General features: G+C 43.0%; 1 protein-coding gene across 1 annotated transcript; it reads left to right on the top strand.

Annotated features, from left to right (window-relative positions):
* Window positions 1–3407: 3407 nt before the first annotated feature.
* CNRIP1 (cannabinoid receptor interacting protein 1) lies at window positions 3408–9172 on the top strand (the record flags this gene model as incomplete). Its single annotated transcript, XM_084262225.1, is given in 6 exon segments — window positions 3408–3452; window positions 3454–3495; window positions 3498–3654; window positions 3657–3852; window positions 4557–4701; window positions 9008–9172. Coding segments are annotated over 6 exon segments (750 nt in total).
* Window positions 9173–12939: the final 3767 nt, after the last annotated feature.

Genomic DNA, 12939 nt, shown 5'->3' with positions numbered 1-12939 from the left:
CCTTGCTGAATCAAGACCACGGGCTGGGAGGCCTCAGATGCCAGGAAAACAAAAGGTAGATTTCAAGGACTGGAAGAGGGAAAGGAGGGAAAAAAAATTAAAAAAAGAAAAGAGGCAAGCAGGTTTGCATTTTACAAGGGCATTAAAGAGTCCATCCCTTACCCCTCAAATATAAGTGAGAAAACGGAGGAATAGACAGAAATTTATCTCTTTGTTCCTGGAAGTAAATTATTGCTGTGGGTTAGGAGAAAAGGAACATTGTCTTAAGTTTGCAATGATCTATTTAGCTTTCAATCTTATAAACATCAGCACACTTGCCCCATGCACTTCACTAAACCACACTGCCTCTTTCTTCCTGCAGGTATTTTGATCCCCACACAGTATCAAGCAACTAGTATCAGGTAACCATGTAGCAGTCTGGGAGCTGGGACCCACAGAAAATCCCTTTGGAGACCAGAAGGGTGTGGGTTTCTCTAACCAGGGCCTATCCCTCCACCCTCAGTGAGGAGGCAGCCCACAGCATCAGGTACCTCCATGGTGATGGGTTGAAGTTAAATCAGGCAGTCAAGCCTGCAAGTCAAGATCAACAGCATCAGTGCTTGGATATATCTGTAGCAAAGCTGGAGAGCAGCACTCAGGAAGGACCTAAAGGCTCAAGGCTGAGCCTTAATGGGTCCCATGGACAGAGGTGTGGGTGGAGGCCCCAGGTGAAGTTGGTCAGGACCATTAAGGTGGGCAGCAACAAAGTTCACCTCCCAGGAGTAACAAAGGTAATTCCTCCCCTTATCTATACTGATAAAGAGCATCAGGCTCTTTAGCCTGTTAGGCTTAGGTAAGTAAATATACTATCCCAGGCAAACTTAAGAAGACAGGCAATGCCTACAATTAAAATGCTCTCTTTGTAAATGTTCTACTCTCACCAGGTTTCACTTCCACACAACAGTTACTCAGCCTATGCATACATAATCCACAATATGATGCTTTTTTATTTCCCCTTCATATTTTCCCCTTTCTGTCACAGTTCTCTGGAATAAAGTCACAGCCTGAGTCGTGTCCAGAGAAAAGATGATCATTCAGGCAGAAGTAATAAGGGAAAAAATGCTCATTATAGATGGTGTATTTAAAGTCACAGACTCCAATTGTGGTGGATCAAAGACAACTTTAATAACAACTGAGCAAACTTTTATACCCTCTGGATGGCTGATGCAGCAGCCTCCAGTCAGGTTTCAGGACTTTTCATTAATACAAGAACCACAATGTTCCTATACAAAAGGCTGTCCCACCCTAGGGGACTCCTGCTGTGCAGGAGTCTTTCCGTCTGCACCTTCCTTACCATGACAAAGCACACCATGCCACCGCCCTGCTCAACACCACACAAATTCACATCTCTGAACCACCCTCTTTTCTGCATTTTCTCTTGCTTTTGCACCTTGCCTCCAACAGGCATAACTGTCTCTTTTCCAGGGCCACTCTCCATTTCCCACAGTTATAGATCTGACCTCTCGTGTACTTGGGAAACTAATTGCAATCAATATCTTTAGCTACACACAATTTACTACAACATGATATGTCTGGCCCATGAGGTGAGTAAAACTGATCCCTGGCACTGGCCATTATTCTTCACACACCACTTTAAGTGATGCTATCAGATTCCCCATGTGTAAGGCCTCTGTGATTTCATACTGAATTACATTTACACTTACAGAAGTGGGAACTGCTGCAAGCAAAACTTCCAACAAGCTACAAAGTGGAGCATTTTCAGCAGAATACAGTGAAAAATTAGCATTGTATTGCAATAAGCAAAAAAAGAGAGGAAGAAACGCACGCAGTCATCTTATTTGGAGCCCTGCTGTTATGGGAGAGGTATCTATAAATTGTCATCTAAAAACCTGGACATACCACTTGATTGATTGGCAACTTCCATTATATTTTCAAGACCATTCATTGCTGAGCCAGATGAGGGTCATAGGGATTCATTTTACCTACTTCAGTTAACTACATTTGAGGACATTTAAGTCAGTAAAGATCTTTACAGCTAATCAAGTTCAGGGTATGATTGATGATGAAAAGTTAGCCCCCTCTATAGGATGAGTAGCTCTTGCAACCTGATTAGGTGCCCTGTGGATATATGACAGCCTTGGGTGACTCAACAAGCCCAAAAGATTCTTCTCATACATTAATGTTTATAATGTCACTACCTCACTGTACATAGGGAACCGTTGTTTGGGTTTTTTAAATGGCATTTATTTCACACTTGACTGCTCAACAGGAGAAGCAATGACTGCACTATGCAACAACTTCTCTATTGGGAATGTTTAATGTTCACAATATAATTAGTTTGCTAATTACCATGCACACACAAAGAACTGCAGCAAGGTGATGCTATAGCTTCCATTTGATTTAGCAGTACCACATTTTACCAGCACATGCACACCCCCATCTTTGGAAAAACAAAGAAAAGGTCAGCTCCAGTGCAACTTGCAGGTTAAGTAGCTTTGAAATTCTCCTAATAATTCTCATTAACTCTGCCATAATGTCCAATCAAACTAAAAATATATTTGTGGCCCAAATTCTGTATCTGTCAGAAAGTATTGCAGTTTTAACCATAAACGAGAACGAACAAATGCAAGGTAACACAGAGTGTCTGCAAACCTTCTACTCCCCTAGCAACCTCTAACTGTTAGACAGGAACAAGTCCTGTGGAAAGCTGAATTATGGTACAACTTCTAGTTTCAAAGATCTTTCTCTTTGATGAAATGGTACTAATCATAGGTAAAGAGCAGCATCAGGCCAAAAGAAACAAGATTTTGATCCAATAGCACAATTACAGTAGCATGTTTGGGCTTGTTGGTTTGTTGTTTTATTTTTTTTCTATTAAAACCAGATAGTGATAAGGTCAAAAGGAAAAAAATCCCAGCAGAAAACCTGAACCAAATATTGACAGTCAACTTCAGCGTGCAAGAAACCAACCCTCAGACTAGGCATGGTAGCTCACAAAACCCTTCCACTGTACAGGGAGAAGAGACACGAAACTCTTTGCTCTCTGCCCTTCCCTCCCTCCCAGCCAGCTCTGCCTCCTGCGTGCCGTCACGCGGATGCTTCAGCCCACCCCAGAGGGCTCGATCAGCCCGCGGAAGACAGGTCCCCGCGGTGAGGGGATGAACGGGGCGGCTAGGAGGGGTGTCCCCTCTGACGAGGCCCGCCGGGGGACTAGCTCCGCGGGGCGCTCCCGGCCCCGCTGCTGTCCGCGCCTGTGGTGCTGAACGGCAGCGGCGGCGCCCGCCTGGCACGGCACGGCACGGCACGGCTCCCCCGCGCTCCCTCCGGGACGAACGGCGAGATTAAGGCTGCAGTAATCGGGGCCGGATTAACTCCCTGGAAACCGGCTGCAATCGGAGCAGCTGCAAATGTCCCCCAACCCGAGAGATGGAGGGGTCGTGGCGGGGGGGCATCCATCGCCCAGATGCTGCGCCGCGATTAGGGGGAGGGAAAAATAAATATATCATCCGCTGCTTTTAGGAAGGGCTGGGTTGTCTGGGATCCGGCAGCCCCTCCTCTTCCTCCTCCCTCCTCCTCTTCCTCTCCCTCGCAGGCTCGCTCTCTTTTCCCGGCCAGCCGCTTTCCGCGGAGGGGGCAAGACGAGCGCAGAGCCCGCAGCCCCCGGCGACAAGCGATGGGCGACATCCCCGGCCTCGTGAAAATCAGCGTTTCCCTCAAAATCCAGCCCAACGACGGGGCGGTGTATTTCAAGGTGGACGGGCAGCGCTTCGGCCAGAACCGCACCATCAAGCTGCTGACCGGGGCCAAGTACAAGATCGAGGTGGCTCTCCGGCCCGGCACCGTCCATGCCACGTAAGTGCGGCCCCCCTGCTCGGGGCGGCTCCCCCGGCCCTCCCTTCCCCGCTGCTTTATTTTTAGAGGGTTAATATTTTTTCCTGGCAGGCTGACAGCATGAGGTTTCCGTGATTTCTCTCTCTCCCCGCCCTTTTGATGGGTGGCCCTGTTTCTAGGTCCCTGGCCAGCTGTTCCCAGCGCTTTGCTCGGCTGGCTCAGGGGGAGAGGCTGCGTTTTGGAGTTGCTTCCCTTCCTTGCCCTTCCCACCTTTTCCCGGAGCTCTTTCAAGCCCAGCTCCTTTTCTCCCTCCTTCCCTGCGGTTCAGCCTAGAGACAGAGGGAAGAGGCCCCTCCATCCCTGCATGTCAGGGGTATACCATGCCCAAGCCTCCCTGCAGCCTGGCAAGGCAGAAACAGGGACCAAGGAGGATGCAGACAGATAACTGGCTCTGGGTGGAGGGGCTGCCCTGTAGAAAATATTCAGCTAACCTCTCACCAGCTACCTGAGGTCAGATTACCTTTGCCTTTCTATACCTTTCCTGGGTGACTGCAGAGCCCTGATATTTTTCAGGAGCCCCAGTGAATCAGCAGCACCTGCGGGTCCTGCTGAGATCCCTGAAGCATCCCCCAAGCACAGACTCTGCCAGCCCATATGCTGGCTCCGAGCTGCTTGGGAAAGGGACCTGCAGGGCTGCTGAAAGGCTGGATCCTGTCTCTTTGCAGGACAATGGGCATCGGGGGTGTCAATGTCCCACTGGAAGAGAAATCAAGGGATGCACAAGTGGCCTCTTACACAGGGATCTATGACACGGAAGGGGTGCCCCATACCAAGAGCGGGGAGAGACAGCCCATTCAGGTCAACATGCAGGTATGTGATCTCCGAACTGGCACGGGAAGACAAGGGAGGGCAGGAGAGGGTTGACTCCTAGGGAGGGAGTTGTGGAGGTGAAGTATTCCAGGGCAAAATCTGACTGCAGCTGCTGTCCTCCTCTGCTTTGCATAAGACCACTGGTTGGAGCATAGCAAGGAAACACAAGCCCTGCTTCCTAAATCCTCTCCCCTTTCACCTGCCATTCACAGGATGCTTGAGGGCCTGCCAGAGAGTGAAAGCATGTGCGAGAGCATACACACAACTCAAGGACTGTCTTCTCCCTTTCTTTCCCCCATATGCTTCCATAATCAGATTATCTCTACACCCACAAACCTAAGATTCTACTCATGCGGCTGCTCACCTCACCCTTAAAAAGAAGCTCCAGGAGCCAGAATCAGTATATGCCATGACCCCAAAGTGGGATGACGGGCTCAAGCTGACAGAAAACAGAAGCGTAGCAGGTAGATTTCCACAGCACTCTTTGGGTAACACACTCAGGGTGCAGAGGGAGATATGTTATGTTCTGACTTTGGTTGTTCAGGGTTTTCCTCCCCCCTGGCCCCCAATCCTGCTTACATTTGTGAGGGATACGTGCTATTTTTTCAATGCTTTCTCTGCCAAAAAGGAGAAATGGGGCAGTAAACCACCTTCATCTGAAACTCTCAATGGTCTGTTCCAATTTATACAACTTTAGGACCTTGTCAAGCCCAACAGATTCCAGCTTTTTTCACATTTGCTCACTGCACTCAAGATTTCATCTTTATTTTTATCCCAATTTTATTTTCACTGTATTTTCTTCTGGAATCACCATTTAGCATGGCAATCCCCTTCTCAATAAGAACTGTAACAGCTCCAGTTTCTAATATTTACAGCATGCATAACTTAATTTTGGAAAGCCCTATCACATTAACAATTACTACTTCATAATCTTAGGTTAGTAAGACTACCCTTAAGTATTTATCCACATTAATGATTTCCTGTATGGTTGCCTCCTTTTAACACCCAGGAAAACCAAACACCCAGTCTGACTTCTCAACCAGCAGAACAGGGCCACTGAATACCCCCACTGAGTAGTGCATTGTATTTCACCAGGAGGTGAAAGGACAGTGCTCCTCAAAAAAACAGCTGCTCTAGGGCATCCCTATTTTGATAGCCATGTGAATTGTACCCTCAAGCATAGCACTGAAGTGAACTCTGTACATCTGGAAGTTTAACTTTTCCTATGGAGAAAAAGTAAAATTACAATTTAAGTAATTCCAAGAAATGCAAAGAGGGACTGATTTTTTGGATACAAGCTCCAAGTGGGTTTGCTGCAGCATTAGAATGAGTAAATGCAGTATCTGTCCTAACAGTGCCTTTTAAAAATCAAATCCTGAGTTACCGTGAAACTAATAGGATTTGTGAGTGTTAAGCAGGTCCTCAAACCCTTTTAGGATTTGATCTTGATAGATACATTCTTCAGTACAGATTTAGATGTCCACAAGTGAGACTTTTAGGTATCACATACAGGGAACTCAGCAGGCATTTACCTGTTTAACTCATCACTTAGCTGCTTAGCTAGACAGCCATAACATATTTAGAGAACCAGCCACAGACATGAGCCTGAAAACTGCTTCTAATACCTACTTCCTGAATCTCCAAACCTTGGCTTACTGCATGCAGCTTTAAATTTTCCTATTGCCTTCAACTATGAGGAACTTCTGCCTCTACTTCCTTTACCAGAACAGGCCAGATTCTGATACATCCTAGGGAGAGATAAGGACACTATTTAAGGTATAAAATCTGAATTTACATTAGAAATAGACCAATAAGTCAGTCCTGCAATTAAAAACTAGTCTGATACTGCAAACTTAATGCCTAAAACCCAAGAAGTCCATTAGAATATTTCCCATCTGCTTTAAAACTTTAAACAAATAATTCTTTTTGTTCCTGCTTTTAACTGGCTAGTAGACACCTTAACTCTTACAGCCATGGTTTATACATGTAAAACAACAATCCTGGTGTTGAATCCCAGAGTTTGAGGATGCATCTGTTACGTTCAAGTATGCACACTGCCCAGAAACTGCTGACCTGACAAGCAAATAGTGTAAATGAAATTAGAAATCTTTCTTTGGATCTAATTTTATCCTTGGTCAGACTAGATTAAGTTTGAATAAAGAAGCTAGACCTCCATTCCCCTAATAAATAGCCATCAAATCATCCTAGCGTGCAAATTCAGAGGGAGTGATTTATGCCTCTACCAGTGGGTGACAGAATAGGCTTCTAAGCCTGACCTACAAAGAGTAGGGCCATCCCTCCTCCCTGTGGAGGAGGCCCAGTGCAGGAGCCAAGATTCAGGTGCAAGAGCCACAGGAATTCATGGGAGCTCTGAGGATGCAGTATGCTTATTACAGCACAGAGATGCTGCATCTGCTAAGTACTGGGCAGGGGGGAGGCACATGGTAGTAGAAAAGCTCTGCAATTAATTCTTTCCTTCTCCTGGAAATCTACAGCAGTCAAACTAGTCAGGGCAGCTCAGCAAACTGGGTCATCTGAGGAAGACAGAATTTGGTTTCTTCCTTTATCTTGTTGAAATTCAGATCCTCCATATATTAATGAAATTAAATGTGACTCGTATCGTATCACCCTCTACAAATGCTATTAGAAATGCCTTTTCTTCCTCAGTTCCTAAACTGAAGGTGGTTGATGCTCCTTTCTGACAATTTCTCTGTGTGGACTGAGCATCCAATGTGCTCAACCTTTACTATCCCACATTATGAGTGCATCAGGATTATTATCAGAGAAGATTAACAAAAAAATCCTTAATTAAGGTTTTAGTTGCTGGGAGAGACAGCATAGACTGTACATTTGATTCTCTTTGTCAAAGAAGTGACAGAAATATTTAAATTGCTCCTTCAAGGAGTAAACCTACAGCTGGAGCCAAAAAAAGCCCTTCCCTAAAAGCACACAGCAACTCCTGCTGTTGTCAGAGCTAAATTTAAGTTACCACAGTGGGATGGTGGGAGGTTTAAAGCAATGTCCGTTATACAGCAGCAGCTTACAAACCACATCTTCAATTAAAAAATAAATGCATGACCTTCTGAGAAAACCAGATACAGAAGGCTCTGCCTGCAACTCCAGAAGAGTCACTCTGTAAAAGGGCTTTCATACTGACTTTGCAAGTGTGATTCTAATAGGCAGATGATCAAAGGTCAGCTCCCAGGCACGTGAAGGGAATGGAAAACAGTCAAGTGAAGAAGCTGTCATTAAAGTGAGTGATGGAAATATTTGAAAGGAAAAAATGTTGAAGAACATTGTTGTTCAGTAATGCCAAATCCTTTACCTAGTATATTCTAGTAACACAATCAACAAACCACACTACTGGCACCAAAAACAATACATACAGTGTGCACACCCACACTCTGGGTTCTCTGCAAAGTCTCAAGGCACAGGAACTCCAATTTTATATCACCATCATAACTGAACCCATGCTCTATCCTTGTAAGCCTTTTTCATATGGTTTCAACAAAGTGAGAGATTCTATATACAGAACTTAGTATGGCCATAGTGTCATTCACTTAAAAGCTGCAAGCAGAGACAGCTTGCATTTACCTGATAACATGCACTGTATCACCTTCCTAGCCTCTATTACTCATATCCAACTTTGAAAAACTGCACTATCATAGTACAACTAGCAATTACTGAAACACAAAGGAGTCCTTCTTACACTTAAGTTTCATTTAAACTACAGAACAGAATCCCAGGGAAGGAGGAAGTGGTCCAATAGCAGCAAATCTCAATCAAGACACTGCAAACTTAGGGCTACAAAATACCGGGATGTTAAAGATTTCAGGTTGAGCAAAAGAAGGAATCTTCTGGGTTGTAACTGCATCCTCTAGGCATGGTACAGAGGGGAAATGATTGCCTACCACTACTGATCATTGCTGTATGATGTGTATATACAAGCCACCTTGAGACCAACAAGGCAACTACTGCTGAGTCATCTTAAGAAGGATCATAGCTTTGATTCTTGTTGTCAGTAACATTTATCCATACGGGAACTTGAACGGTTTTATTCCCTTGCCTTTCCCAGGGATAAATGCAAGAGGACAGTACATGGAGAACCTGATCCTTCATGGTTTATGAATGTCTAAGTATAAAAGACTTTGACTGCTAGGGCAGGCTTTAAAAGATCTTTGATTTATTGACTCAAGGAACAATAACCCTTAATATCAGCTAGCTTATGTTCCACAGTTTCATAAGCGTTAAGAGAGAAACCAAAAAATAACCAGCTAATAACACTGATATTCCCTCTTCCTCGCAGTTTACCGACATTGGTGTTTTTGAAACAGTCTGGCAAGTCAAATTCTACAACTATCACAAACGGGATCATTGCCAGTGGGGAAACAGTTTTGGCAGTATTGAGTACGAGTGCAAACCAAACGAAACGCGCAGTCTCATGTGGATCAATAAAGAGACCTTCCACTGAAGAGATGTGAAACCAATACTGCTGGACAATCTCCCTAAAGAAAAATCTACCTTTTTAAACCAGCAAGAAGCCTTAACAAAGGCATACTGTAACATTGCTTTGTTCTATAAAGGTTCCAACAACTATGTTGTATATACAGGTGGTGCCACTAAAATCTCTGCCTATTACCGTATTTTACGTTTACCATGGCATCTACACCATTCTTTATCTGTGACCCTGAGAATACTGTAAAGCTCGTGGTAAAGAATATTTGATAGCTGGGTAGAAAGTCATATCATTATAATCATAAGTATTTGGATTACATCCACTAAACAGTTACACTAGACGTAACAACTTTTGTGAAGTGTTTTGCTTTATTGCTTAGAGTTTGGATGCAACATCAGTGATTTCTGTGTTTATATTTGTGTTTGCTCCTAGATGGGTGTGCTCCTTCAAGCATTTTGTTGTACATGTCATCCCAGTGGACAGCAAAAAGTGCAAATTATGGATGTTTGTAGGTTTAGCTAAATGGCAGCTACTGCACTGTTGACATTGTGCTTTCATACCGGGGCATTTGGAAACCCATTCTCCCTTTTGTTAAGTTCTGTAAGATATTCTGTGAAAAGTCTGCTAAATTACCAAATCTCTCAAAATAGGATTCTTTGCTGTTAAGTTTCCCAGTCTCTGAAACAGTAGGAAACTGTATAAAACATGCTAACCTGGATGAAGGAAAAGCAATAAACCAGTTGTGGTATCAAAGACATCTAATAACATAGCTAATATCTATCTTAAAATTATATCATATTCTTGAAAGATATAGCAGCCATATGTAATTTAGTTCCTACAAGTTCTGATAGTAATCTCAATTTTTGTTTTACTGACATCCTGCTCAAATCACTAAAATCCTACAAATCAACTTTTTCAAGCTGGATCACTACATTGTACCAAAATCAACTGGATTAATGACCATCAAACAGCCCTGTGAAGAGAGTACTGATCCCAGTGCATGTTTATACATGCATTGTGCTCCTTCAAATAAAGATAAGCATGTAAGCATTTGCATGGTTATAACTAAAGGTGCTACATAAACACTGATCAGTGTTTAACACATACAGACAACAAAAAACCAAGCATATCTTTAGGTTCATTAAATAAAGCAGGAAAACAAATACACTGTCCCATCCCCAACCTGGGCTGAAGGAAGCTGTCAGTTCTTGCATATCTGTTATTCCTTTTGTGAATAATTTGTAAATTGTGTATGTAAATGGTAACCATGACTTTTGATCTTTGTAATAAAGGACTTAAACAATTTCTTTTCTAGTATGACAATCTAAATGAGTTGAAAATACTGTCTCAAAGGCAGGAGCTGTTTTAGAAAGTCGGACAGCAGAGGGTACATAGTCAGTGCTCAGCACTTTCTGAGAATCCAGTCCAAAGCACCTCATGGTCTTTACCCAAAGCCACTGCTCTAGGAAATACAGACCCAATGTGGTAGAACGTATACAGTTAATGTCACATCACTCACTCAATAGAGCTTATTGACAAAATTCAACTGCATTTGGTTGCTCTAGCATAGCGTGGAAAATAGATATTTAGGACAGAAGTGAAATATCAAAGAAATATTTTATTCTACTGAATTATTAATGAGCAGACAAGAGAGCCTGACAGTAGCACTGATGTAACTTACCAATGGAGCAGTGAGCTAGCCAACTGCATTTCTACTCTGAGGCAATATTACACAAACAAATTTCACTGTAAGTAAATTCTAGAAACGACCTTCTATGTTAACTTCTTTCCTAAACTCTTCCTAGACTGCAGAAAGGCTTCTTCAGAATGAAAAAACAGAGCTGAGAAAATTAAAATACAATCTGTACTCCAGAGAGAAGTATTATTGGCAGCACATTAGCAGAACAGGCTTCAATGATATCAATCTTCCAACTGTCAATCAATTCTACCTGCATTGCTAGGAATTGGTTTTATTCTGCAACAACTGTCACACTTCGATTTATTTTGTTTGTACATATGAACTGAAAGCTCATCAGCAAGAAATAAGCATGGCACGTAAGATAACAGAGAAGCTTCTGTCCTAGTAAAATTGAGGTGTGCAAGACAGCCTTCACTTTGAGTTCAGCTTCTATGAAATCCTTGGCCCACGATGTCCAAGCCTTCCAGTATTTAAGAAACGTTCTAATGAATAAATCCAGCCTATCCTGGCACAAGAGGGCTATTATTCTCAGCTAGCTGGATGCAGACCTTTCCTGAGGTAAATATTCCTGTTCAGATTAATGCCAAATGGGTCATCAATTTTCTTGTGTCCTAGCAAGTCCTGTAGCAATTCAGCTGAAGTGCAGTTAAGAGGGTGGTCAAGAATGAGTTGCTTTTAAAGGGTAAAAAAAGGAGAGAACAGCCAGACCAGCTGCCTTGCAGGCTCCATATCCTGATCTGATTGCTGCCCAGACAGTGGCAGCAATAAAAAGGATGAGGACTAGTAAACAGCTTATCTTGGGAAGGTGTAAGTGGAATTTATCAACTGTTACATGCCTAGGTTTACCAACCTGTTACCCCTAGGTTTAAGCAGGGAGAAGTGTGGCTTGACAACCTCGCATTATTCCTGCCTAAATTATTATGGTATGTTTGTTGAGTGTCCATACCACCATGGGTGACAGTGCTGCTACTCCACTTAGGAAAAGCAAAATGGTCCCATCTACTTCCCCTTGCTGAAACATTTGCTTCTAGTAGACAAGACTCAAGACTTTAGCAGCTCTCTCAAAGTAATGTTTTTTGAATTTATTTCATCCAGGACAATTTTTGTAAATATTCATAAAGCTTGAGTCACTAAATAACTGTTGCTGTGACAATCTGATGCATTATTCAATCAGCAGCATTTAATCTCAAGACAAGTTTATTCTTTACATAACTTTTTCTAATTAGTATTTCCATTTTTGGGCAGAATTCAAAATTCAGAGCAGGACACAATATGCTAAGCTTATATATACATGCATTAATTTTCATCCATTACAATATCAGAAAATCCTGATAATATTATTACAGTTTATTACAATCATGCATAGGGCTTGCATTAGATTAATAACATTTGCACAATGTATTTGGTGCAACTACTACAGGCTTTGATATCTCCTACCATCTGCCTGTGTCTGAAAGAAATAATACTAAATTCCCTACTAAAACAAGTTAGGAAGGTTTCACTGACTTCAGCTGAGACACTGCCCATTGGTTTCCGGATGCAGAGTGACCCTTAGGGATTCTGGACTAGCAGAGGATCAGAAAACCTTGTTTATTATCTTCTTCCTATAAGAGACATGAACAGAATGTCTGTACTGTAAACTGCAGTAATACAGGGCCTCACTTGCTATGTAAACTTTTGACACATGTGCTGTGTCAAACACTTTTATTCTTCTAGGGTCTAGGTGTAAAGCTTTGATTAATTAAGCATTTGCAATGTGCAATGTCCTAACCTCCTTCTGAGATCTGAAACAAGTGCTGTGGCTTTCAGAATTCAAAGCACCGAGCACTGCCTTAATAGCTGTGTCAAAACTGAGGCACAAAGCAGCACTGTAATGAGTGTTACAACATTCATTTTTTCCTTTAGCTCTACAGAGTTTAAAAGTGAGGACTGGAAAGTACCCTTAGCACAGCTAATCCAAACCTTTGGCTAGGAAGAGACCAGCACTCCTGCCCATAGGCCTTCCCTGCTGCTTGTTTGGCAGCTTTCACCAGCATCCTCTGGACCGCTTCCTTTTCTCCTCTCCCTGAGACCAGTATTTAAG

This window comes from Gallinula chloropus (assembly GCF_964237585.1).
Source record: "Gallinula chloropus genome assembly, chromosome: 3".
NCBI classification, from domain to species: domain Eukaryota; kingdom Metazoa; phylum Chordata; class Aves; order Gruiformes; family Rallidae; genus Gallinula; species Gallinula chloropus.
Note: the sequence above shows the minus strand (reverse complement) of the source record. Positions and strands in the feature narration are given on the sequence as shown.